General features: G+C 45.8%; 1 protein-coding gene across 2 annotated transcripts in view; it reads right to left on the reverse strand.

The window, feature by feature from the left end:
• Nucleotides 1-16,469: 16,469 nt before the first annotated feature.
• The window catches only part of DYNC2I1 (dynein 2 intermediate chain 1), a 76,615-nt gene continuing 65,361 nt past the window's right edge, over nucleotides 16,470-27,723 (reverse strand). For both annotated transcript variants that reach the window (XM_058660743.1, XM_058660742.1), the window contains 5 exons: nucleotides 26,613-26,673; nucleotides 24,443-24,542; nucleotides 24,122-24,253; nucleotides 20,275-20,498; nucleotides 16,470-16,741 (listed from right to left, as the gene is read on the reverse strand). In XM_058660743.1, the coding sequence (XP_058516726.1) occupies nucleotides 16,543-16,741; nucleotides 20,275-20,498; nucleotides 24,122-24,253; nucleotides 24,443-24,542; nucleotides 26,613-26,673 (716 nt within the window). In that variant the 3' untranslated portion in view covers nucleotides 16,470-16,542. The remainder of the gene's footprint in view (nucleotides 16,742-20,274; nucleotides 20,499-24,121; nucleotides 24,254-24,442; nucleotides 24,543-26,612; nucleotides 26,674-27,723) is intronic.

A 27,723-nucleotide genomic window follows, 5' to 3' on the forward strand; every position in this document is an offset into this window, starting at 1 on the left:
GGAAGGCATCAACAGTGGACAGGCGCCAAAGTATCTGCCCACCGAGCTCTGTGCAGATCCCAGACACCCCAGGTGGGCAGTCCCAGGCTGTCCAAGCAGAGGAAGTGGAGAGTAAATTCTCCAGTTTTCTCTTGGTCTAGGACATGAGTGGGTGGACCATCGATACCATCTCTCAGGTACGTGAAAGAACAGAGGAGTCCCCACTTCCCAGTGCCAACATTCCTGCTCTGCCCATCTGCTACCATCCCTGGCACAATCCCTGAATACACCACCAATGACCAAGCCCTTGACTGCTTTGGGGGAGGGGAGGGAAGAGCAAATTTGAAAGGATTTAATGGAAAGACATTCCGCCTGGATTCCCCGGTGGGGAGACAGCAGGAGAGGCTGAGGGTGGGTGAGGCTGCAAATGACAACCTTGGGGAGCTGCGGTGGCTGGGAGTAATACAGTAACAAGATTTGTGGAGGAGACAGAGAGAGAAATGGAAAACCCCACAAGGGCATCAAGCAGCAGACAGACAGAAGCACCCAGAGGTACATGCCAGACCCTGGGGGCGGGATTGCAACGTGGCTGGCTGTTCTGTCTTCTGTGGGGTTCAGGACGTGGATGGCTCTCTCTCTCTCTGCACCCAGGAGGATCAAAGTGAACCACGTGGTCACTTAAAGGTTTTCAGAAGCCACCCAGCACTGGAGAGTAGCTGCCCACAAAGAAAATCTGCTTTTTCCAGAGCGAGCATCACAGCAGTATTCCTGAGCACAAGAACAGAGCCCAAGGTTTGCCAGTTAGATCTGTGAGAGGTTCCTGAACCTCCACAACTCATCACGGCAGGCCAAGAACTCTAGTAGTGACACATCAGGTGCCACTCTGTACAGTGTGGAAAAACTAAGACTGCAGGGACAACCGTGAACTGCACATGCTCTGAGCTCGCAAGAACTCACTGATCTCAGCGCATTGCACTGGTCTCACAAGAAATGTATTAATGACTATGGCATCATACTGGTCAAAAAGTTCTGTGTGGCCCTCAGACCTAACAGCCAACAGGTTCCAACAACAGCCTAGCTATATAGGACACCTGGTATCTCCCTCATCCTGGGACCTGCTCCAACCGGGATTGGGAGAAAGTTGTACAGACAACGGTGCACCCTCAGCATTGTAAAACATGAAGTGGAGACTGGTGAGCCAGGAGCTTGGACTACGGAGATCATAGTGGAAATCTAACATAAAAACCCAGACCTGGAACTCGCTGGAGGGAGTGGCACGAGTGACTGCCAACAAAGAGCCATGTACCAACTGCAATATGTAAAATCGAACTGTAGACCTGTGGATGACAAAGAGCTTAGAAACCTGCCCCAAGGAGAAGACACTGCTAACCAGAAGTACAATGACCAAGAGCAAAAGAAGACACATAGGCAAAATGAATATTACTGAAGACTCCCCTGCAAAGGAGCAAAACCCTGTGCCAACATCAGAGTTCACGGAGGAAGACATCAAGAAAATGGGGGATACAGAATTCCAAACACTTGTTATAAAATTTCTTATCAACCATGAGAAGCATGTAAAGCAGGAATTTCAAGGAATTTAAGGAATATGTCACACAGGAAATGAATCAAATGAAAGCTGATATATTACAAATCAAGAATACAGTGGAGCAAATTAAAAGTACAGTGGAGGGTCTCCAAAAAGGAATGAATGAAGCAGAAGAAAGAATCTCAGAATTGGAAGATGTTTCCTGTCACCAGGAGGAAAGAAACAAAAAGTTGGAAGCAGAGCTGGGTCAGGAATCCAGAGCCTCTTCCGGGTCTCCCATGCAGGTGCAGGGTCCCAAGGCTTTGGGCCATCCTTGACTGCTTTCCCAGGCCACAGGCAGGGAGCTAGATGGGAAGCAGGGCTGCCGGGATTAGAACTGGCACCCATATGGGATCCTGGTGCATGCAAGGTGAGGGCATTAACCACTACGCTATCGTGCCGGGCCCTCCTCTCTTGATTCTTCAGGAACATATCCAACAGCACACACTCAGAATAGTAACTCAAGGAAGGTTTGAGTGTGCAATGAAACATACAGGCTCAGTAGGATGAGGTCCCAGGCCAAGGTTGTGACAGTAGCAAGGAAATGCACAAAGAAATTTGTGGCAGTCAAGATGTCAAACTCGAGAAGCAAAGCTGTCCCCTCCTGATCGCAACTGAACATGATCTCAAGCTGAGAGAGATGCATTTGTTCTTCATCTGATGTAGGATGAGAAGCTGAGTTGATTCCCGTGAGCCTAATAACCACCCTTTGTATTTTACTGACACTTTATAGTTGCGTTTTTCACTTGTTTAATCTCATTTACACTCACAACAACCTGCAAGGCAAGCACTGCCCCCATTTGGAAAGTGAGATAATGAGATCTAAAGAAGGCAACTGACCTGCCCAAAGGCAGGAGGATGCTATGTGAGGAGCTGTGAGTCAAGCATCAGTTTCCTGGCTCTAAAACCTCTCACCTTCCCACCTCTTTATTTTGTTTGTGGTACAAAATTCTAAGCAAAAACAGGCAGTATGCGATTCTCTCCAAATGTGCTAGATTCCATCTGGCTGTCCCAAAGATTCCTGGCAACAGGTCTCGGGATTCCAGACACTCATTCCCCAGCCTCCCTTGCAGCTAGGAAGACAAAGCTTCCAAAATTCTGTTCTTGAGGGAAAACTGAACCATTGCCCTCCACATTCCTTCCTTCGCCTTTTTACTGCCTTAAATGTGGTCATAGTTATAAGCAATAGTCCACAAATTGTCCTCCAGGGAACAGTGCAGTGCCACACAAGAAAAAGGTCTGAGCCTGTGACACTAACAAGCTCCTACCATCCTGGAGCCCCTCATTGAGCGGGGCTGAAGACACTTTTTCTGTCCAAGGCAGCTATGGACACGTCTACCCTTGTGGGCCACACAGTCTATATCACAACTCTACCATTGTGGCACAAAAGCAGCCACAGCCACACACAAAGGAGTGGGGCTGGGGCTGGGAAAACTTCATTTGCGGAAGTGGCTACGGGCTATGGCCATCTGGGGGCCCAGGGGACATCATTGGCTGGCTGTTGTTGTTGACTGTTGTGAAACAGAAAAACATGCCTTTATTGTTGTTGAAGCCGTTGACTTAGGATCATTTCACAAATCCTGTGACACACGCAAATTTGACAAGCTCAACCATGATCTATTCCACATTGGCGAAATGTTTACAAGAATGGTTTACAGATGACAGTTGGCCTTCTTACTAAGGCATCCAAAGCACCCACAGCAGGATCAGACTGAAGACCACACATGCTTATTTCCATGTCTCCGTGCCTTCAGTCTTTCGATTTCCATCCTGCTTCTGCAAGGTCAGGGACATCCCAAAGGACTGCATTTATGCTGCTACCATGGCACATTCCAGAAGTCACAAACTCAAGGAGTTTACAGGATCTGGCAAGATAGAAAACATTAGCTTGTGGGGAGACTAGTGGGAAACTTAAGGACTCTGGGCTCGGCAGCGTGGCCTAGTGGCTAAGGTCCTCGCCTTGATCCCATATGGCTGCTTGTTCTAATCCCGGCAGCTCTACTTCCTCTCTATCTCTCCTCCTCTCAGTACATCTGACTTTGTAATAAAAATAAAATAAATCTTAAAAAAAATAAAATAGAAACTTAAGGACTCTATTCCAAGTTCAAACACTTCCAAATCATTACAGAAGTCAAACAAAATATTTCGTGGTAGACTTGGGTTGATCCACCCACCTCCACCATGAGCCCAAAGCTACTTCCTATTTGTCTTTTGGTGTTTGCTCATCCATAAATGCTGAGAAAGTCTTTGCTGAGCTGAATACAAATGAAATACAGGTTACTATGCTATGGTTGTGAGGTAGTACAGTTCCCATAAGAATGGAGAAGAGATATTCCCGTGTCCAGGGCCAATTAGTTCAATTGTAGGTGGTTCTGGTCCTCTGGCTCAGACTGGAGTCTCCGTGTGGGCGGCATTTGCACAGCCTAAGTAGGAGCAAGCAGAACTAGCAAATCCATCAACACTTCTGGGAAGGCAGATCAAAGTGGCTGCAGACTCAGTCATCCATCATTAGCCAGAGATTCAGCATTATGGGAATGCAGTGTAAAATCAGGTACGCCATATGTCAACAGATTTTATTTTAGGAAAAAATTTTCAGCAATAACTAACTAATATTGCTCTTGTGATATGATGGCCTCCATCCTGGCAAAATAAATGAAGTGTCATTTTTATGTACCTCTTCAGTGTATCAATACATTGAATGACCAGTCTCTTCTTAATCAACCCATTTTCCAAGAACAGCCTAAAACAGCAATGTACAAGAATTTAATCTCCCAATAGAATTGGGGGAATGTTGTCTCTTAAGAAAGAGAAGACCATCAGGCTTCGGTGCGTCAGCCAAGTGGCTACATCCTCACCTTGCATCTGCCGGGATCCCCTATGGGCACCAGTTTGTATCCCAGTTGCTCCACTTCCCATCCAGCTCCCTGCCTGTAGCCTGGGAAAGCAGTCAAGGACGGTCCAAAGCTTTGGGATCCTGCATGCTCATGGGAGACCCAGATGAAGCTCCTGGCTTCTGGCTTCGGATTGGCTCAGCATTGACTGTTGCGGCCACTTGGGGAGTGACGAGCAGACAGAAGAATTCTCTCTCTGTCTCTCTTTCCCTCTGTAAATATGACTTTCAAGAAAAAAAATAATAAATCTTACAAAGAAAGAAAAAGAAGACTCTCTAAAACGTAGAAGGTGTATGCGGATTTATTCCAAGACTTGAAGAAGAGACTCAGACAGGGCTGTTTTCTGTGAGTGGCTACCTTTGGCCAAGTATAGGCCAAAATACATGCCTACAAACAACAAATAAAAGAAGCAGGGAGTTGAATTTTCACACCATAAACATATTGACTGTACATGTCCTGATAAATACACACACACACACACACACACACACACACACACACATTTCTTCTTCTTTTTAATCTGATAGACTGAACTTCCATCTACTAGCTCAGCCTTCAAATGCCTACAATGGTTACTTAGGGCTGGACCAGCCAAAATTGGGAGCTGGGACCTTAGTTCAAGTCTCCCCAACAGGTGGCAGGGAACCCAACTCCTTGAGTCATCGCTACTGCCTCTCAGAATGCACTTTAGCAGAACTGTGGGATTGGCGGCAGAGTTGGGTTTTGAACATAGGCTTTGCAATGTAGGGTGTGTATGTGTCCCATTCAATGTTAACCATAAGGTCAAAGGTCTGCCCCACGTGTCCTGATGCTATATGTACCACTCTCTGAATGAGCATGCAAGGAAAGGCTGGCATTGTGAGAGAACAGATTACACCCCTTCTTGTGACGCTGGCATCCCATTGTTGGAGTGCAGCTCCACTTCCAATCTAGCTTCCTGCTAATGTGGCTGGGAAAGCAACAGATGATGGCCCAAGCACTCAGGCCCCTGCCATCCAACTGGGATACTCAGGTGGAGTTCTGAACTTCTGGCTTCAGCTTGGTCACTGCTGCTGATGTCGGAAGATGCAACACCCATCTGACAGGGAAAGCTGCCTGAAAACATTTCTCGATGGTGAGCAGCATCAGGATCATGGCTGCCAACAAGCAGCAGCCCTGGCACCATTGACACATCACAGGGCCCTTGGCATGCACCACAACAACCATGCACCCAGCGTCACAGCTGCTGCCACCACACAAAATTAGCAGAAGGAAAGAAGTAGCTAGAATCCAATCAGAAATAACTGAAGTTGAGACCCAAGGGACAGAAATTTGTTTTTGAAAAAATAAACTAAGCTGACAAAGTTTTAGCTAGACTAACCAAAAAAAAAAAAAAAAAAAAAAAAGAGCAAGAAACACGAGCGACGGGAGAGAGAGAGAGAGAGAAGTCAAATAAGGTTTGTGATGAGCAATGAGAAAGAGACATTATAACTGATACTACAGAAACACAAAGGACTAGAAGGAACCACTACAAACATTTACATTCCAATAAATCAGAAAATATAAGTGTTTATTTAGGAATAGATAAATTTCTAGGCAAAGTTGGATCTAGAAGAAATAGAATGTAGAGATGTAGCGAACACATGTAAGGCATCGGAAGCAATGGTTAAGAGCCTCCCATGAAAGAAAAGTGCAGAATTGCATGATTCTATAGCTGAATGCCACAAGACGCTTAAAGAAGGATTAATTCTTCTCACAGTTTCTCAACACACTGAAAACTCTTCCAGACTCATTTCTGTAAAGCCAGCATTACCCTGGTAAAACGTCACATGACGCAACCAAAATCACAGAAAGACAGAAAAACGAGAACACTACAGCATCCCTTAAAATATTTTTTTCAATAGTCTTTAAAACCAAATGAAAAAATGCTCAGCCATGGCTAGAGAGGTTAATCCTCCACCTTCCAGCATCCCAAATGGGCGCCGGTTCGTATCCCGGCTGCTCCACTTCCCATCCAGCTCCCTGCTTGTGGCCTGGGAAAGCAGTAGAGGATGGCCCAAACGTTAAGACCCTGCACCCACACGGGAGAACCAGAAATTCCTCCTGCTCCTGACTTTGGAGCAGCCCAGCCCCAGCCACTGCAAGTATTCGGGGAGTGAACGGGAGCACAGAAGATTTTCCTCTGTCTCTCCTTTCTGTAAGTTGGTCTTTCAAACAAAAATATAAATGAATCTTTAAAAAATGAAAAAAAAAAAAGCTCAACGGAAGACTTGGAAATTGAACACATCAGGAAGATACACCATGATCAAATGAGATTTCTCCCCAAGAAACTAAAAACGTACCAATACCTCTAAATCCATGAATGCTAGACCATACATCATGTCAACAGTATGAACAGAATCACATGATGATATCAACAGACATAGAAAAAGCATGTAACAAGATTCAATGTCACTTTATGATAACAAAATTGTTAAAAACCTTCTCAACAAATTAAGAACAGAATGCACATTCTACACCACAGTAAAGATTATAAATGACATACCCCAAACCAGGTCAACTTGAATGGAGAAAAGCTAATCATGCTTCCTCTGAGATCTATAACAAGATAAGGGCTCCGCTTTGAGGAGTCTTAGCAAGGGCATCCACATTGAAAGAAGAAATTACATTATCCCTATAGATACATAACATGATCCCATGTGTATGAAAACATATAGACTCCACACAAAATTGTCAGAACTGACAAATGGATTTAATAAATTTTTTAAGACTTATTTATTTAGTTTCTGAGCATTCTACCACCTGATGCTGGCTACCTGCCCCGTGCTGGGTAGTTGTGTGTGTTCCTGGTGGGAGTCACCATTGGCAGTTAGCTGTTTAGGTCTGCAGCAGTGCCCAACCTCCCAGCAGACAGAGTACTTGCCCCATCCCATCTGCTCCGTTTCTGGAGTGAGAGGAACTCATAGGCTCTGAGCAATGCACAGAGCCCAAACAGACAACTGTTCAGATTTCCTACTCCCAAAACGATAACCAAAAAAAAAGTTTTCCCTAAGTTTACTCCATATTTTTGTAAGGAAACTGTTAGCACAAAGAAGGCAAGAAACTTCCAGAGAAAGGGAGGCTGATAGAAGGGGCTTTCAAGTCGCCAACCCAACCTGCACCATTCAGAACTCTTCCTGCTAACTCAATGGAAACACTGGTTTCCGTGAAACTGCAACTCCCACTTGGACAGAACCCTCGGAATACGTACACATTGTCGGAATATGTACACATTGAGATTCTAGGTTGATATGAGGTGGGACGTGTGGAAAGTCAAGAGTGGTTCCCCCTTTGTCTTTGTCTCTCCCCTTCCCCCCCAGGAGCAACAAGAAGAAATAGCAAATTTGGAAGCAATGATTTCACACAATTTTTCTTAAGCCTCAATCCTTCCCACCCTGATCAACCATTATTAAAAAATAAAATTCAAAAAAAAGAAGCTGCAGCTCCTTCTTGTGTGTATACTTTCATTTTTAACAGATTTATTTATTTATTTGCTTGTTTGTTTGCTTAAGGGCAGAGTTATAGAAAGAAACAGCTATCTTCCATTCCTTAGCTCACTCCCCAATTGGACACAATCCAAAGCCAGGAGCCAGGAGCTTCTTCCCGTCCAGGTACAGGGTCCCATGGCTTTGGGACGTCCTCCACTGTTTCCCAGGCCACAAGCAGGGAGCTGGATGGGAAGTGGAGCAGGCAGGACTCCAACCAGTGCCTATATAGAATGCTAGTGTTACAGAGTGTCCATTATTCCACAATGCCAGCCCCAGTACTTTCATTTTGTATGCAAATATAAATCTTTCTCTGATGGCTTTTGCCTAAGTCTCATCCTCAAATTCCTTCTTGTGTTGGGGACAAGAGCCAGGACCTCGCTCCTTGATGACAACAGCACAGAGTGGGAGGGATTCTGCATGCTGAGAAAGACAGCGGTGCACTTCCTCCTGTTGACAGGAAGACCATCTGTCTTCTCCTCCTGCTGCTCCGTCCTGCTAGCAGGGCCTGTGGCAGAGCAGGTGGCTTCAAGCATTGTGCTCTGCAGCAGATGGGGAAAGGAAGGCATCCAAGCTTCAGGGAAGGCAACTTCCTCCTGGTCCTTGTTACACAGAGTACACAGTAGCTGCATTGCTGTTGTGGACATGGGTTTGACCTTGGGAATTTGAGCATCAAAGATTAAAAATAGGGTTAGAGAAGAACCTGCTTCAGTCTGTTTCAACTGCCACAGGCAAATGCCATTGTGGGTACCTTGGCAACAACAGAAGCTGATTTCTCACAGTTCCAGACTCTAGCAGCAAATACAGTGGCCGGAAAAGGTCCTTTCCTCACACTTGGTACATGTCTGTGACTTCACATGTTGGAAAGCTGAAAGTGACCACTCTCGACCCATTTTGCCAAGTCTAATCCCATTCGTGAGCCCTGCCCAAAGCTCTAGCTTCTGTTGCATCACCTTGGAGGTAAAACATCTGGGTCAAACACCCAGACCATAACAACTGTCATTTTTTCTAAGATTTATTTATTTTTATTGGAAATTTAGACTTACAGAGAGAAGGAGAGACAGAAAAAGATCCTCCCATCCTCTGGTTCACTCCCAAGTTGCCACAACCACAAGAGCTGAGCTGATCCAAAGCCAGGAGGCAGGAGCTTCTTCCAGATCGCCCGTGCGAGTGCAGGGCCCCAAGGCTTTGGACCATCCTCTACTGCATTCCAAGGCCACAAGCAGGGAGTTGGATGGGAAGTAGAGCAGCTGGGACATGAACTGGCACCCTTATGGGATCCCGGCACATGCAAGGCAAGGACTTTAGACACTAGGCTATTGTGTCAGGCCCAGCAACTGTCTTCTAAATAAAAGGTAACATTGTGGCATAATGGAGTTAAGCTGCTCCTTGCAAAGTCAGCATTCTTTATATATCCAGCTTCCTGCTAATGCAGCGCAGGTTTCCCACATACCTGGGCTCTGCACACCCACAGGGACTGGCTGCTCAGCCGTGGCTATCCCGGCCATGCGGAGAGTGAACCAGTGGATGGAAGATGACTATTTCTCTCTCTCTCTCTCTCTTGTCCTCTCCTCTCCTCTCTTCCATTCTGCCTTTTAGATATCTTTTTTAAAAAAAAAAAAAAACCACAGGTAGGTTTGGTTTTATGGAGAACAGATTTGTAAAAGTAGTAATCATAGCCTGAAAGTTGAAATTACAAAATTTCAAAATTATTTCTTGGTTGAAGATTTGTTTTGCTGGAAAGAGAGATGCCGAGCTCTTCCACTTACTAGTGTTCTCCCCCAAATGTCTGCAACAGCCAGAGCTGGGCTGTGTCAAAACCAGGAACCAAAAACACTATGTAGGTTCCCAGTGTGAGTGGCAAGGACCCAACGGCCGCAACGGTCAGTCTCCCAGGGTAGGACAGCAAAGCCAGAATTCAAACCAAGCACTTCTGCGTGGGAAGCAGGTGTCCCCGGCAGAGTCCTCACCTGCCCTGAACACCTGTTCCTCACAGGGTTCTCCCCTTGGACTTAGTGGATCTATGTACCTGTTTCCCCAGTTCACTGGCTTGCTTCTGCAGAGACCACTCTGTGGGCCACAGGTTCTCCACACAGGACAGGACAGCTGTGTGCTCAAGCTTGTACTTCCCACATCACAGCTACACTCTCCAGGCTTCAGCACTGTAGGGCCAACCACTTCTAGACATCAATACCTCTCTTTTTAAATTTTATTTTTGATGCTTACATAGTTGATTCGGGTGGGAAGGGCAGAGGACTAGGAGAACATGGGTGAGACCATTGTTTCCACATTTTCTTTTTCTTCGTCCTGTACCTGGGAGAAGGAGGCAAGTAAGGTGAGAAGCCACACCCAGCCTCCCAAATGTCTCAGTACGCTGGGATGGAGAACAGCCACCCAATGTCATCACAGGGTCCCCAGTGTGGAGCATGCTCTAACGGTTCTGCTTAAGTGGTTTCAATAGTTCTGAAATGCTGTCGATCTCACTGCTCCAAGGATGAGGAAATCCTTCCAAGGTCCATTGGCTGACATAGTCCACCTCATCCACCTTAGAGTCCCCATTTGCCCAGATATTTGCTGTTAATGCTTGGCTGAGATAGTGGTCTAATTCATTCTGCCCTCCCTCCTCTGGTATGGTACCAGATGGTCTCTGCAGGCCCCAATGGGTTGCCATATCCTCCATGTGCATCTGGGCATGCTGTCCACTGCTCCGTCTTAGCCAATGAGGAGGCCCAGTTCTGACACATGCACTTCACAACCAGACCACAGATCTGTGGTTCTCTCCCTAGTTGGAGTTCTGAGTCCATCAGCTCAGTTGGGGAATCCACAAAGAAACCTCTTCTGAAGTGGTCCCAGACCTGACTCTTGTGTGTGCTTGCTAATAGAGGATCCAACTCAGTCTATCACCCACATCAAGCCTGTGTATACATTGGTAGTTGCAGTTGCTGGGTCAGTTCTGTCTCTAGCGTCATCTCTTACAGGGTGGCCCAGCCCAATCCTGTCCACCACACTCAATTCACATATATCAGCAGGATATACAGCCTAGTCAGAGTGACCCCCAATAATCTCAATAGGCCTGCCTGCAGCCCTGGTTCCTGTGCTTGCCAGTATGTGCAGCACACTGGTCCAGTCTTTCCCACTTCACATTCTATTCTCGTACATGTCCATTGGCATTGGACCCTAGCTCAACCCATGTAACCCCACTATCCAGGCCATACTCATGCCAACAGGTGCCACCACCTATCTAGCTAGGCCCACTCCCAGCCCTGGTTCTCATGCTCACCAGTGGAAGTTGCAGTCCATCAGAGAGGTGCCCACAGTCTCCCTACTGGGCCCACTCCAAGTCCCAGATCTTGCACTTTCCAGGTGGTTCTGCAGTCTAGCTTGACAGGGCTTGCCCCTTGTCCCAGCACTTGCCAGCTGATGCTGCAGCAAAGTCCTACAATCTGCACTTACTCTGGCTCATGCATGCACTGGTGGCTATAGTCAGTTAGCCCAGCCTGGCTCTCCCCCAAACCAGTTCACATGCAGGCCAACAGGTATTGTAGCCCTGCCCGGCCTGGTCTGCCCCTGGTTCCAGTTATGCTCACCAGTAGTGGCCCAGCAGCACGAGAGCCCACCCCTGATTAGGCTTGTACCCTCCACTCCTGGCCAGTCTCAAGTATGTTGGTGGGTGAAACAGCCCAGTCTGGCATGGCCCATCTCACCCTGGCATTTGCTGACAGGTGCTGTGGTCTGGCCTGGCCTGGTTTGCCCCAATGCCAGCTCAGGCTGGTGGGTGCTACAGCCTAGCCCAGCCCAGCAAGCCCCCAGTCCCAGCCCTAATGTGAGCTGGCTGGTGTTGCAGCCAACCCTGGTTCTCAGATCTGCCAGTGAATTCCTCTCTATCTTAACTAAGCTGTTTCTATATTATGCCGTGTGAATGAAGTCCTATAAAATATGAATTCAGACTCCACATAACTCTTCCTCATGTTAGAAAAAGCATCCAAGGCACAGTCACTCCTTCAGTAAACTGACAAACTTGTCCTAAAGTCCCATCACTTCTACATCACCCAGGTGACCGCTTGCAACGCTTGTCATTATTAAGTGGATATTCATCATGCAGTGCGCGGTGAATGCCTAAGGCTTGCTTGGAAACGGTGCAACTGTAAACATTTCACCTAAATACTGGGTTTTTAATTCATTCACTTCAATGATTATCAAGAGATGACCTTTAAAAAAATAAAAGTGACTTTGTTCCTTTGATTAAATGCAGAGATTTCCTCCCTGTGAACAGGGAAAGGATTAGGCCGTTGTGCAGGTGTTTTTAAAACACAGTGTTTTACAATCTCATTGCTTCTTTTATTTTTTTAAGATTTATTATTATTATTGGAAAGCCGGATATACAGAGAGGAGGAGAGACAGAGAGGAAGATCTTCCGTCCGATGATTCACTCCCCAAATGAGCCGCAACGGGCCGGTGCGCGCCGATCTGATGCCGGGAACCAGGAACCTCTTCCGGGTCTCCCACGCAGGTGCAGGGTCCCAAAGCTTTGGGCCGTCCTTGACTGCTTTCCCAGGCCACAAGCAGGGAGCTGGATGGGAAGTGGAGCTGCCGGGATTAGAACCGGCGCCCATATGGGATCCCGGGGCGTTCAAGGTGAGGACTTTTAGCCGCTAGGCCACGCCGCCGGGCCCAATCTCATTGCTTCTTGCAAATATGTTTGATTTCCTGATGTTCCCACAGGTTGTGAACTCAAATGAAGCCAGGGCCCACAGGACTTGGTTCTAGGCAGGCCCTGGACACTGCTGCCCCCCTGTGGCTGACAAAATGCTACACAACTGAATGATATTCTGGAACACTAATAATCTGTGGGAAAGGTTATGCTCTTGCCCCTAGAATTTCCTGATGGATCCTCAAATCTGTGGGTTTCTCTATGGCTCATCTGACCTCGGAAGTGCAGCAACTCCCTTGAATACAACGCCGCCCTTGGAGAAGATGGAACCCCAGCGGAACTGCCTCTAAGAACTAAAAAACTAAATTTGTTTAATATTTCGCTACAGGTCAGGAGTGCAGAGAAATTCTCCACCTTCTTAGAATGTTTGAGGAAGACTCTGAGTGTAACTTATTATTTATAGATAACAAATTCTTAATGGCCTTAGACATTAGAAAAACCATAGAAATTTGTGGTGGGATCCAAGAACAACCCTGACACCTTGTTAAAAGGAGGCTGTGTGTACAGAGCAGAGGGGATCTCAGGGCGGAGCAGGAGGATAAGAGGAGGTCTGTATCCTAGTCCCAGAGACTCCCAGAGGCCTCCCAAGTGCTTTCACCATAGAAGCAATGGAAGTCGAGGATTGTCACTGGTTTCTTAAGGAACACAACACGAGGAGCGTATTCACAGCTCTATGAGAGCTTATATTATGGAAGGAGCTGTTGGGTAGGGCAATCACAAGCTCTCAGGATGAGCATACTGGGGTCCTGGGGACACATGCATCTGGACCCCATCAGGTGCAGGGACCAATGGGGCCCACATCTCAAAACAGATAGACAATGCCAGAGATACATGGGGTGACATGCTTGTTATCTCAAACGCTATTTCTGAAATGTGACATTCCTCCTGTGACCAATGGCCAGAGGCTGGGATGGAGCTGGAGTTGTGAGTGTGTATCCCAGTGAATTCCTGGCTGTTCAGTGTGCAGCTCTCCCTGCCACCTGTTGGCCTGTGCAGCCTCCACTCCACAAGGTCATCAAATGATTCTTCCCTTCTCACAGTCCTACAGTCAGGTGTTTGGTGAGCCAAACAGAACTGTGATCATCACAGAGAAAAATCCACGTGTCCCCACAGTCTCGTCCCAGGAAAGACAGGCCCTCATTCCTGCACCCTTGCATGTGGTCTCTGCTTTCAGAATGAGCCCTTGGCCTACTGGTGCCCGATGATAATAATCTCATCCTTAGTGTTGGTTACAGCTCCATGGCTTCCTTAGGAAGAAAACAAAACTGCAAACAGGACTGGGTAACTTCAGCCTTCAGTTTAAATGAAGACCACATTTCATGGCAGATAAGCCAACCAGAAAAGAAGGCATAGAAGGCTGGTTCCATGTTTACTTCAGGGCTTCTCCTTGGTGAGTCCCCCACTTAGGTGTGCCCATGTTCGCCATAGGTCTCGGAGGCCTTATGGGGGCAGTGAATCCTGGGAGTGATCAAGAAATCAACCTGCAGCCTCCTCGCACCCACCTCACCTTCCCATGATGTAAAATCGACCTGAGCATCTAACAGGGAAAAGTGGGGACTTAGAAATGCTGCAAGGAACTCATTTGCAACTTAGATTTCCAATCTTGACTTTCATACAAAGCCCGAAGTAAAAGTGGAGTTGTCAGATGATGCTTCACTAGAAGGAATTATTTGTTTTTAAATATTGTTTGAAAGGTAGAATTACAGAGATGAGAATGAGAAAAGAGAATCTTCTAAACACTGGATCACTCCCCAGAAGGCAGCCAAAGCCAGAGCAAGGCCTGTGCAAAGCCCGGAGCCTGGATCTTCCTCCAGATCTCCGGAATGAGTACAGGAGCCATTCTCTGCTGCTTTCCGAGATGCATTAGCAGAGAGCTGGATCAGAAGTAGAACAGCCTGGGCTCAAACCAGCATCCATACGGGATGTTAACATTGTAGGTGGAGGCTTAATTTACCGTGCTACCACGCTGAAGGAATTCTTAATGATGTATCACCATGATTGGGGCATTACTGCCTCTGGAATAAATCCAAACACCTTTGATTCTCTTGAGCTGATGTACTGAACACTTCCAAATATCTAAGACCTAATTTTCTCCCAGGGCAACAAGGAACGTAGGAAAGAAAGAAGAAATAAGACTTTGGATATTTGAGTATTCACAGATAATAAAACACAGAGGGAGTCCAAAGAAAAAGAGAAGCAAATATTCATTCTAATTTTAAGTAACTGTACTCTGAAACCTGAAAACCTACTAATAAAGTGTTCTAGGGACATTAAACAGGTTCCCAGTGAGAAACAGCAATGAGTGAAAGGATGGATTTACCACCGCAGGAAGTGTGGGCTGCACAGCCTCAGGGGACACATGGGCAGTGGCCTCCCTCGTGCCCTGGCTCCAGGACACTCTAGATGCAGCCAGGTAAGTGGAGGTGACCTTGAGACCCAGTGAGGAGACCCCTAGCATCTCCCCTAATGCATGTGTCCCTCTGAAGTTCCTGGATTGGAACTGAAATCCCCTCCCAGGCCTGCGAGGTGAGAGAAGCAGGAGTGAGATCTTTCGAGAAGCAGAGCTCCCACCAACGGTGTTCATGTTCTGGCAGAAGCAGGAGGAGTGCTTTGCTGCATCGCTGCTCCCCCGCCTCGCCTCGTGAAGCCACAGCAACAACGTAGGCTCGCACAGGCTGGCACGGAACTTGCTGCGCTCTGCACCCAGACACCCAGCTTCTCCAGCCCTGAGAAGCATTTCTGCTCTTTGTACATTACCCAGCCCAAGGCACTTTGTCGTAAAAGCACCGTCTATTCCTATATTTAAGCTACAACATTCAAGAGGCTTTACTTACTCGTATTGCTTCTACAGGAACACAATTTTCAATACTAATGTATAACAGCAAACGTGTCTGACTCAACTCGTCGTGACAGTTGGACAATGCTGAAGATGCCCAGAAAGGGGGTTAAGAAAACACGGCTGCCAGAGGTCGCTTCAGCGAAGTCACTCCTTTTAATTTAGACATATGCATATATATCATTCTGTGGGGAGCGGCCGACCCCACGTGGATGAGGGGCTTCAAGATGGCGGCTGGCCGAGTGCCAGGAGGAGGGACTTGTTCCCGCCAGGAGGCACGCAGGAAGTCACAAGGATAGGCTAATTCTCCCGATTGCTGGCCTATCAGATAGCGCCCCGTGGACCACGTGCAGGATTGGTGGAAGAACTATATTTAAGCAGCTCGTTTTCGGCAATAAAGCTTTTTGGTTCAGCAAAGTCTCTTTGGTTCGTGACATTCTGGTGGCTCTTACGCGGGGAATGGGGGGAATACAGAAACGGGAAGAATTGGGAAGAAGGGTGGTGGAAAATGGGAGGAAGGGTGACGAAGAAGCGGGTAGGAAAGCTTAGACAGACGGGGACAGGAGCAGCGCAGAAAGGTTTTAAAACGCAGCCGCTTTTGCCAGTTTTTACCGGCCCTCCAAGAATATTCCTCGTCATTTAGAGTCGCTGTAGGGCGGTAACATCATTCCACATACGATTAAGAAAATAGTTCATTAAAATACATTTTCATCATGGTGGGCTGATCAAAATCCAATAATGAATGTGCCAGGATTTTCAATGTATTATAACATTTACCAGAGGTAATATCAGAAAAGAACATACTGGACATGACTCAGTATTTTCTTTGAAGCTTAGTGTATACTATGATGTTCATTTATTTCTGTTCAAAAATAGTGATTTATTTACCAGGAATATCATATTCTTGCAAACCATGTACAGAACATACATGTTCTATGTACAGAAACACAAGCGCACGCAGATGTAAGATTATCCGCCTTATAATTCCGTCTCTTCAGATTCAGGTCATCACATCAGCATGTCCTGTCAAACGCCTGTCATGTCTGTAACGTTCCCCGTTTCCACAGGGTTTCCTGCAGGAGCAGACGCAGCCTGCCCGGCTCGTCCTCCTCTGGGCTTGTCCACTGCCTCTTCAGGTACTGAATATCGATGGTGCCGGAGGCCCTGGCCAGCACCAGGGCCAAGAAGCTGCTGCTGCTCTTCTCTGGCTCCCCCACGAGGGTCATGGCCACGAGCCTGCAGGCGAGAAGCGGCAAGCAAAGCGCATGATGTACTACTACGAGACTTCCAGTCACACCTCCTCCCCAAAATTTGTCTTGCAAGGGAAGGGCAAAATGGAAGAGAGATTACAAATGTCAACAGCCAAAATAAATCATCAGACCAGAAATAAATATATGAAAATCTACCCAAAAACTGTATTTCTGCATCACAGAGGTCTGCAGGACCAAACCCTTCACGGAGGTGATCAGTGAAGATGTGCGACCCAGAGAGGCTGAGAACTCTGGCCAGTCACACAGCTTCCCCTCTGCTCAGCTCAAGAGTGAACACTTCTCCCAAAAAGCTTTCAAGTGAATCTAGACAGGCCCTCCCTGGAGCCTCTGAAGCAGGCTCCAAGAAGGAGGTTTTTTGGTGCCCTGTCCTCATCCCCCCTCCCCCCAGCAGATGGCCAACAGTTAAATGTCACTGCTCAGAAATGGGCATAGACAGTCTAGATCGATCTCCTGGCCTGTGACACCTCCTTCAACATTCTCCTCTGGGTAAAAGGTAACCCCATCCACCCTGCAAGTGCCCAAGCAAGAAACACCACTGTTTCCCAGAGGCCATCCCACGGGGAGATCGTCCCCTCCCCATAGCTGATAGACTCAAAACATACAGCCAACGTTTTTCTTACGCCCACTTAAATCCTATCCTACCAGTAGGAGAGTATCTAGTCTTCCAAATGACCTCAGTAAACGTCCTGTGGACCCCAGCGCCTCTCCAAATCCACATCTCGCCAGCACCACAGCCTTCTTCCCCGCTTCAGGCACCTGCAGCTCCAGGGCCGGCTTCCTCTCCCTGTACCTCACCAAGATTCCTCCCAGCCCACTGTTCTAAAGTACCTCTTCTGCCCACCTCCCACAGCTCCTCCCATTCAGCCAGTGTCCCTGAACCGCTGGCAACTGCAGCCTGCCCACACCAGCACACGCTGGAGCTGGCTTGCTTGCTGCCCAGGCAGGCCCTGGTGTGCTACGCTGACACTACGCTGACGTCTTGGCCCCAGCGTCCCGTTCTCATCAGGACCATCCTTCCCAACACCCTACTGTCCACCCTGCCGGCTCCTCACTACTCTAATGCTTCTGAAACCTTCCATGTTGTCTCGTCCATCACCCATCTGGCCCAACCAAGGAAACAGCAATCCTGACTAGCTTAGTGCTCACTGACTGAATGATGGCGAGGCAGACTTTCTGGAACAACAAATGAGAAATGCATTCTGTGTTCACACGTATTCATGGGATGAGCTTCTGGAGTAGTTTCATAATTAGGAAAATGTCAATATGCCACCACTTGAATAAAATAAATGCAACTCTCAGCATATAAGTGTATTAACATTCTATCAAACCATGATCTGGTGCTCCGTCTTCTTACCCTTTACAAAAGGAATTTGGGTTACATTTGGGAGTTGTTCTGGCCGAGAATTTTTAGGAAGAAACGTAAAATCTCAAGAACAAAATACATGTGAATAAACACATAGCTAGCGAGAACTCATAGTGAAATTCTATATAAAATTTCTACTTTGAAATAAAAAAAACAAAGATAGAGAATCATTAAACATAAAACATAAACGAGTGTATGGAAAATCTTTCTGTCTCTCCTTTCTGCAATTCTGCCTTTCCAATAAAAACTTAAAATTCAAAAATAGGGTTATTAAAACTAATATACTCTGCAAATCTGCCTTTCCAGTAAAAATTAAAAATAAAAAAATATTAAAACTAATGCATTTCGCTCATCTTCTTAAAAACTGCCTGTTTCTTGTTGCAACCCGTGGTTATTTCGTGTCAGTGCCTTTTTTTTTTGCTGTGAATTGTATCATTTCTCCCCTCCCAATGACTTTTCTTTTTTAATAGGTCCTTGAGATGCATTCATTACGAGAACATTTATTGGAGACATCTTGATTGTTTGCAAGCACCTGATATTGTAAATGTCCATCTGAATACTGTTTTTCTTACTTCTCATGGGTTTTGATATTTTTGTTTTTATTTTCATTTCTTCAAAAAAGTTTTTCTTTGTTACTAATTTCTTCAGGGACACACAGGTCATACAGTAGCATGTTATTTAACTTACTGTTGCCGTAACTTTTCTCCTCCATTCTCCTTTCAACTTTATTTTACGATTTTTTCATCTAAAGGGATGTATACTAGCTGTGTAATTGAGACTATCCCAGCGAGATGTAAAGATATAGTGCAGTATGCATTTCTACTTCCGTCCAAATCAAAGATGGACTCCCAATGAAACTGTTACATATATCTTGACAATAGGATGCTGGACTCTGCACTGTCCATACCTACAGTGTCAGCATTCACTTCAGTGGTGGCATGGTGGACTTAGAATTGTTCATGAAGTACTACGCATTGTAACAGAGGGGAAGTCAGTAGGGGAGGAGACTTGAGGGGCAGGGAAAATCCAGAGCCTATGGAACTGTACCATAAAAAAGAAAAACGTTATGCAAGTGATAATCTTCATGTCTTAAAGTCCCATCAGTGAATTTCATTTGAATTCATGTAGAGGCCATGGCAGGAGCACTGAAATGATCTGACTGTGAGATGGTTGAACATTAGTGTGAAAATACATGAATTATTTATTGTCACTCTATTCCTTCTGTATCCAACACCTGCCGGATGCATAAAACTAACAAGTGAGTAGAACCAACAAGCTTACCAACACTTTCCTTTTGTACTGACAGAATCACGACAATGGGGAAACAGCACACCATGCATTTTTAGTTCGATAGACTATCCTGGCCTAATAGAAAATGACCACATTTTAGAGCGGTTTTTACAGTATGCCCTGGCAGTGGGCACTTGGGGCAGGGGTGAACCCACAGCCTGCACTGGGGTAACCAGGTTCGAGCTCCAGCCCTGCTCTGATTCCACCGTCCTGCCTGTGTGCTGCCCAGGAGGCAGAGGGGACGAGGGGACGGCTCTCATTCTGGGGTCACTGCTGCCTATGCAGAAGACCTGTCCTGCCCACCTCCTGGTCCAGCCCAGCCCGGGCCCAGCTGTCAGGTGCATCTGAAGGTGAGCCAATGGAGAGCAGCTCTCTCTGTGTCTTCCTCTACTCATGAGAGAAAAACTGAAAATTTTAAAAATGTTTAAGAACATTACGCAAATGTACGATGCCACGAGTGAGCACTAACGCAAGCTGGATTCTGGGTGATGACTACGTCTTGATGTAACTTCAACAACTGTATTTTCATAATACATATTTGCCATTAACTTTCCTGTGAAAAATTCTACATAGATTGAAAACTTTTTCTATACCCAAATAAACTGATCTTCTAAATTCCATTTTCCATGAACTCGTTCAAGTTAGCTCTATATTAAATATAGCCACATTTAAAAGTGCAATGACTTTATGCATTAGATAAGTACCCCATTAATATGTACACATATCATGCACCAATTACATTTTTAAGTTAAAAATATAACTGTAATCAAAGACAAGGAAACCCGTTGGTGATGCCTCTGTCCGCCTGCTGCGGTGGGTGGGGTGTCGCAAGCTTGGCCACTTACCTGTCAGGGGAGATGGACTGCCTGGCCACGGGACCCAGATCACTCTCGAGGAGGTCCCAGATGTAAACCCTGGACGCTTCATCCTGGACCAAGAACACGGCAGGCCTGGTTGGGGACCACTGCAGGCCAGTGACAGCACGGCCCTCGGTGCTGCCGTCCCACTGCGCCAGGGGGTGCTCGGAGGTCAGCTGGTGGAGCCTGATGCTGCCATCGGAGCAGCCAGCCTGGGACCAGGGAGACGATACAGCAAAAACAAACCAAATGTCAAATCCAACATGTGTTATCTGCATGTCACCCAGACACACAGTGAATTCCTACACCTGCAAACTAGACCTAAGGAGTTCACAGAACCTTTCTCATTTTACTTCAAATGATCAGAATGGAGAGATGGTACGTCATCAACTCTTTATTCAACATACTACTTTGGGCTAAGTATAAAATAATCACATTTTAAAATGGCTTTAAAAATATTATGTGGAGATAGATTTGGTGAATATTTAAATAAGCATTTTTTAAGATTTATTTATTTTTATTGGAAAGGCAGATATACAGAGAGGAGGAGAGACAGAGAGGAAGATCTTTCGTCCGATGGTTCACTCCCCAAGCGGCTGCCGCAGTCAGAGCTGAGCTGATCCAAAAGCAGGAGACAGAAGCTTCCTCCAGGTCTCCCACGCGGGTGCAGGGTCCCAAGGCTTTGGGCCGTCCTCGACTGCTTTCCCAGGCCACAAGCAGGGAGCTGGATGGGAAGTGGGGCCGCCAGGATTAGAACCAACGCCCATATGGGATCGATCCTGTCGCGTGCAAGGCGAGGACCTTAATTACTAGGCTACTGTGCCAGGCCCCATTTTCTTTTTTTTAAGTTAAATTGTCACTGATTCAGGCGAGGCCATTAAGATTGGTTCTATGGAAGTAAATAACTCACCAGCTGAAATTCACACCTGCATCTATGATATGGGCATATATGCCCCTGGAGCTAAAATCTGCATAAAACAAAACTTAGCTGGTTTAGTAACAAAAACTATATCATAGCTGATAAAGGGCAGGACTACTCCCAGCTCTCCTGAGCCGCCCACCTAGCCTGGCGGTGCACTCTTTCCATTAAACCATGTCATTTTGCTTGGCCCAGTCTGAGTGGCTGGGCGCTCCCATTCCGTATGGAGAAGTGCCCATCTGTTCAGACAGTTGCCCAACCACAGGAGGCTTTCTGCCTGGCTTACCCTTCTGCCTCTCTGCCTCACCTGAGTGCTTTCACGCAAAGACCAGAACCTAGTCCACTCATCCTCACCAATGCATTTGGCAGAGAACCAGTGAGCAGCAGCTGTGCACACAGCCCTGGGACAGGGCTTCCAGCCTACGCCACCGGACAACATAATTGCTCACGTGGACTCGACAGGACAACCTTCTCCAAGCCCACTCTCAGATACCACAGCAGAGACGACAAGAGATGAATGTCCATAGTCACCTCAACGGCCACACGTCAGCTCTGAAGAAAACAGGCAAGACAGCGCTTGATTCACCCACGGAAGGTTAGGAGTAACTTCCCTTGAAAGGAGAATATTGCGTGCAGTTAGACATCCAGCCTGTGAGCACGTGACGGGCCCAGCGAAAACAGGTTTCTGAGTCAGGCAACAGAGTAGCCTTGGAAGTCACTACAAGGTCCCGCCCACGCTGGTGCCAGTCTTCCCTCAGGAAGGGAACCCCAGCGGAATCACCCCTGGTAATGCCAGGTGCATCACCCAGCCAGCTTGGAAACTTTGAGAGGAATTCTGCCTATTTCACACCCAGCAAACCTTTCATCCATCAGAGGGATTGGGGGGAAAGGAGAAACAGCAGGAAGACCTGGACCCCATTGCCCACGAGCCCCAGTAGGAACACACACTGCCTGTGTGTGCAACTCTCAGCGCTTTCTGAGACACCCACTGGCTCGTTTGGTGCGCTCTCCCCATTACATTACGTAACCTGGCTTATCCCAATCCGAGCGGCTATCTTCTGCTGTCTTCCAGGCACACCAGCAGAGAGTGGGGTGAAAATTGGGGAAGCTAGAACCAGAGCTGGTGCCCACGTGGGATGCCAGCGCCTCAGGCAGCAGTGTTACCTACCATGACACAGTGCCAGCCCCTGACAAATTTATTTAATCCAAGTATGTCTCAATGATATAATTTCAGCATATAATTAACAGAAGTTTGAATAAGACATGTCGCATTCTTTTGTCTGTATCAATTCTTCAGAATTTGGCAAGCATTTTCTCTCTCTAGATAGCCGCTTTCCAAGTGCCTAATAGCCAGCCACATGTAGCCACATGAGGCCTAAGTACCAAACAGCTCAAGTCTAATCTTGTGACATATAAAGATGAATAAAACACCAACTCTGCCTTTAATAATCTTAAAGTTGGTACAGATGCTGACACAGTCTATAATATGCTTTAATTGCTATAATGTCGGACAAATGAGAACAATCTTTACCCTCAACCTCAAGTATGGATAAGTTTGTAAAGATGAAATAAAAAAAGGATAAGCAGGATAAATTAATGCCTCCATCTTGGCAGAACACTTATTCATTAACTGTGAGATTTAATCATTTCAATCAGTTTTAAGATGATTTTGTCTTCCCACCTAACCCTTACACTGACTGACCTTCAAGTTAGTTAGTTAAACAGGCCCAGTGTGATGGCTCAGTGGCTAAATCTTTGCCTTGCACATGCCACAATCACATACGGGCACCAGTTCATGTCCCGGCGGCTCTGCTTCCCTTCCAGCTCCCTGCTTGTGGCCTGGGAAAGCAGTTGAGGACGGCCCAAAGCCTTGGGACCCTGCACCTGCGTGGGAGGCCTGGAGGATCTGTTTCTGGTTCCTGGCTTTGGAACAGCTCAGGTCAAGCTGTGGCAGCCCCTCAGGGAGTGAACCAGTAGACAGAAGATTTCTCTGTCTCTCCTTTTCTCTGTAAATCTGCCTTTCCAGTAAAAATACATAAATTAAAAAAAAAAAAGGATTGGGATGAGTTGTGTTGACTATCACTTCTCGGCCTTGTGGCTAAGATGAAGTGAGTTGTGTTGACACAGGCCTTGGAGAAAAGGGGGTTAAAGACTGCACGCCACCACACACGTCTTGCAGTACATGTGTGCAGGGTGTAGACTGGCATTCTACTTAACAGACCCCTCTACAACTTCCCTGTGGATTACACACATTAAACCTTGAGTGGGGCTGTGTGTGGTTAAATAATAAAAGAACATACAAAATTTTTTACACTAAGAATTTCTTCAAATTTTTTGGTTGCGATGTTTTGAAATTTCATAATTTGCTAAATTCTAAACAGTTTGCAATTAAACAAAGTACTTCTTAGGAAAGTTAAATTTCTAGGCACACTACATTTAAAAAAATTCCTATTATTAATGTTGTATTTCTTCTTTGTAGATCACCAAGGCCTAATAAATCAACAACTTTATATTTTACCAACTAAAATGTCTGCTAAGTAAATAATATTGCTAAATTGTTTGATTTACAAAACAGACTTTTTTGGGACGAGCACAATAGCCTAGTGGTTACATCCTCGACCTGCATCCACTGGGATTCCATATGAGCACCAGTTTGTATCCCTGCTGCTCCACTTCCCACCAGCTCCCTACCTGTGGCCTGGGAAAGTAGTGGAAGATGACCCAAAGCCTTGGGACCCTGCACCTACATGGGAGACCCTGAAGCAGTTCCTGGCTCCCGGCTTTGGATTGGCTCAGTTCCTGTCATTGCAGCCACTTGGGGAGTGAACCAGTGGGTGGAAGAGCTTTCTCTCTATACCTCTTTCTTTCTTTATTTCTACCTTTCCAATTTAAAAAAATAAGCATAGACTTTCTTACCAGGAATATTGGTTCTCCAAATGGTGAAAAGTCAATCACATTAACTTTTACTGGTCTTATTCCATTTTGCTGAGATTTGAACAACTTGGGAGATACTTTCAAATCTTGTCTTGTTCCATGGCTTACAAGACCCTAGTAATAAGAAAATGACCAAGAGTGAATAAAAATAAATATTAAACATAAGGTTAAATAAAGCTATTATTACTAAATCATTTAATTACAATAAAAACAAGCAGTAAGATAATGGTAAATAAAGATATTTATCAGATAATTCTAGAAAAAAAGAATGAGTAATAGAATGAAATTTAAAGTGTCACTCACCAAGTCTGTGCCAACAATAAAGTGATTTGGATCAGAAGGCAAGAATTTAATATTCAAAGTTTGTGTGGTTCCCCAGAAGTCACTGCCTCTATGGGAAAGACTGAAATAAACAAAAGCAAAAGTGAATTGTTTCAGGACCTTAGGGATAATGATGATGTTAATACTTACTTAATAATATGTACAACAGGCCAGGTCACACTTTCTTCTGTGATTTTAACCACTCTTCCCTGTTCTATTACTGCATCTTATTCATTTTTCAACTATTTCCTATTCTCTAATTCTTTCTTCAGCTGTATCTAATTTACTATTTAAACATTTATTAAATTTAAAATTTCAGAGATAGTTTCATTTTGGGGAATGTTGGGTTTCCTTGTCTACCTCCTTATCAGAGCTTGAGGGAAGGTGCTATCTGTCCCTTTGTGCTGCAAAGCCTGACAAGCAGAACATACTTAACGAGGCTGGATAAAGTATAATGATCATGCATGAATCTCAAGGAGGTTTCTGGGGGAAAAACACGACATCAGACACACTAAAGATGTTCCTTTAAACAGTATGCAGTTAAGTAGAAGAGAAATCTATAATAAAAATAAATACCTATGACACACAGTGTAAAGTGAGAAAAGGTACTGGGCTCACTGCAGTAGCCTAGTGGCTAAAGGCCTTGCCTTGCACGTGCTGGGATCCCACATGGGCACCAGTACACATTCCAGAGCCCCTGCTTCCCATCCAGCTCCATGGAAAAAGCGGTGGAGGACGGCCTAAATCTTTGGGACCCTGTAGTCGCATGGGAGACCCAGAAAAGGCTCCTGGCTTTGAATTGGCTCAGCTCTGACCGTTGTGGTCACTTGGGGAGTGATTCAACAGGCGGAAGAACTTCCTCTCTGTATATCTGAGTTTGCAATAAAAATAAATAAATCTTTGGAAAAAGGGAGAACAGTTACTAAGCAAAACAAAAGTCTTCAAAGACATTCATTGAGGGAACCGCACTGACCCACTCTGAAATCATGAGTGTCCGGCCCTGTAATGAAAGAGGACCTCAAAAAGGTTACAGACAGAAGCGAAAGGGAAGTATTCTTTGACACAAAGTATTTCTCATATTCATCGCATGTTTTGTGAACTTTCTGAAGACCTCTCATATATTATATTACTTTTTTAAAAATACAGGTTTACTTTTATAATTTTCTTTCAATCTACCTTACTAGCTATGAATTCGTTGACATATCCCACAGGGGCATTTTGGGTGATGCAGGAATCAGGCTCAAAAACTTTTCAAAAACTATAGCCTGAGTGCAATAAATGACAAGAAAAGATAACCTTAGGAAATAAATTAACAAGGAACATATGAATAGCACAAATAAGATCATGCATTTATTAATACTAAATGTCATTAAGCAATATGCATAAAAGTAAAACTCTAGATTTTCAAAGTTTTATTGATGTAACTTATTTGAAAGGTGAAAAAGATAGAGGGACAAATAGGAAACTCCCTTTCACTAGTTCACTCCTCCAAATGATTGAAATCAAAATTTATTGGGAGAAAAACTGTATCAATTCAATTTTCCAACCTCCTGAAGACGTACCCAGCATTTAAAGTGAACTAAAAATTACCCAAAGATGGAAGTCAGTGCAATGGCTCAATGGGCTAATCCTCCACCTTGCAGTGCCGGCACCCCATATGGGTGCCAGTTCATGTCCCAGCTGCTTTATTTTCTATCCAGTTCTCTACGTACAGCCTGGGGAAGCAGCAGAGGATTGCCCAAGTCTTTGGGACTCTGCACCCACATGGGAAACCCAGAAGCAGCTCTGGCCCCATCTGTGAGTCAGCTTAGCCCTGGCCATTGCAGCCATTAAAAAGTGAACCAGGGGAGAGAAAACCTTCACTTTCTTTCTTTCTTCCTTCCTTCCTTTTTCTTCCTTTCTTTCTCTCTTTCTCTCTCCATAAAGTTTGTCTTTATAATAAACACACCTTTCTTTACAATCGCCCAAAGAGTATCAATCTATAAGATGAGTAAGACCTTACCAAAGAAGGAATGTGAGCTCTGTATTCGGAAGTTCTGTTTACCACACTGACTCATGAATAATGGACTGCCTGGGCGGCACAGTCACCGCACATGAAGAACCCCTTGCACTGGTCCTCTGTGCCCAGTGTCCAGTCACGTGTCAGTCTCACCTGGCGCCCAGCTGGATGGCGGCACTGTGCACCAGCTTTATCCTCCCTCCAGGGAGCAGACCTAAAAACCAAGCAGAGACACTTCTTCACAAGCATTAATGAAAGCTGCCTGGAATCATGTCTTATTTCTCAGTATCTGTGTTAGGAAATAGTATCAGAACACAAATCGATGAACAGCATTCTTCCTGATGCTGAGGAGCACTCACACATCAGGGTAAGAACTTACTAGTGCCTCAAGATCTGAAAACTTTTCCATTTCTCATGTGGTTAAAAAAGGGCAGTGAACCTTGATCTCTGCTGCTGTACATACATGTACAGAATGCTTACGTGCACTTACACATATATGCACACATGAATGACTCACCCACGTGTGCTGTGGGCGTCCTCAGCCACATTCGGGTCCTCCCTCCTTGCCCTCTGAAAGCTGCAGGCTGTGCCACAGAACACACACAGGCGGCTCCTGGCTCTGCCAGCTCCAGTGGCCCTGTGAGCTCCTCTAACAGCTTTTCTCAAACAACAAATGATACAATTCTAAGGCCTAACTTTATTTCTCCTTCCTTTTACTTAACTTTCTAAAACACCATGGCCACCATGATAACTTCGGTCACTGACCATCTGTACCTCTTTCGTCTCTTTCCAGTATCAATTCCATTTTTTAAAAAGTATTGCAGAGGCAGAAATAAGAAATGCACATACACCGGGACCCAAGTTTGGAGGCAAGGCACTGTCTAGAGCACTGGGGGCACAGATCCAATCTCCGCTGTGGGCAGGCACTGGACGCAGCTTGTGCCGCCTGCCATCGAGTGCCTGGCTTTGAGCTCTGGTTCTGCTCTGGATACCAGATCCTGCTAATGAAAACCCCCAGAAAGCAGCAGGTGCTGCCTTTGAGCTCAGGTCCCTGCCACCCACATGGGAGACCCAGACTGCAGACTGCGTTCTAGGCTCCTGGTTTCAGCCTGGCCCAGCGCTGGGGAGTGATGCAACGGGTGGAAAATGTCTCTGCTTCTCTGCCTTTCAAACAAATAACAATACATAATTTTTTAGGTATACATAAAGAGCAGCAGGCATTTAAACTAGAGGTTAAGGCACAAGTATGGACACCCTACTAGAA

Source organism: Ochotona princeps, chromosome 2, assembly GCF_030435755.1.
Source record: "Ochotona princeps isolate mOchPri1 chromosome 2, mOchPri1.hap1, whole genome shotgun sequence".
In the NCBI taxonomy this organism is placed as follows: Eukaryota; Metazoa; Chordata; class Mammalia; order Lagomorpha; family Ochotonidae; genus Ochotona; species Ochotona princeps.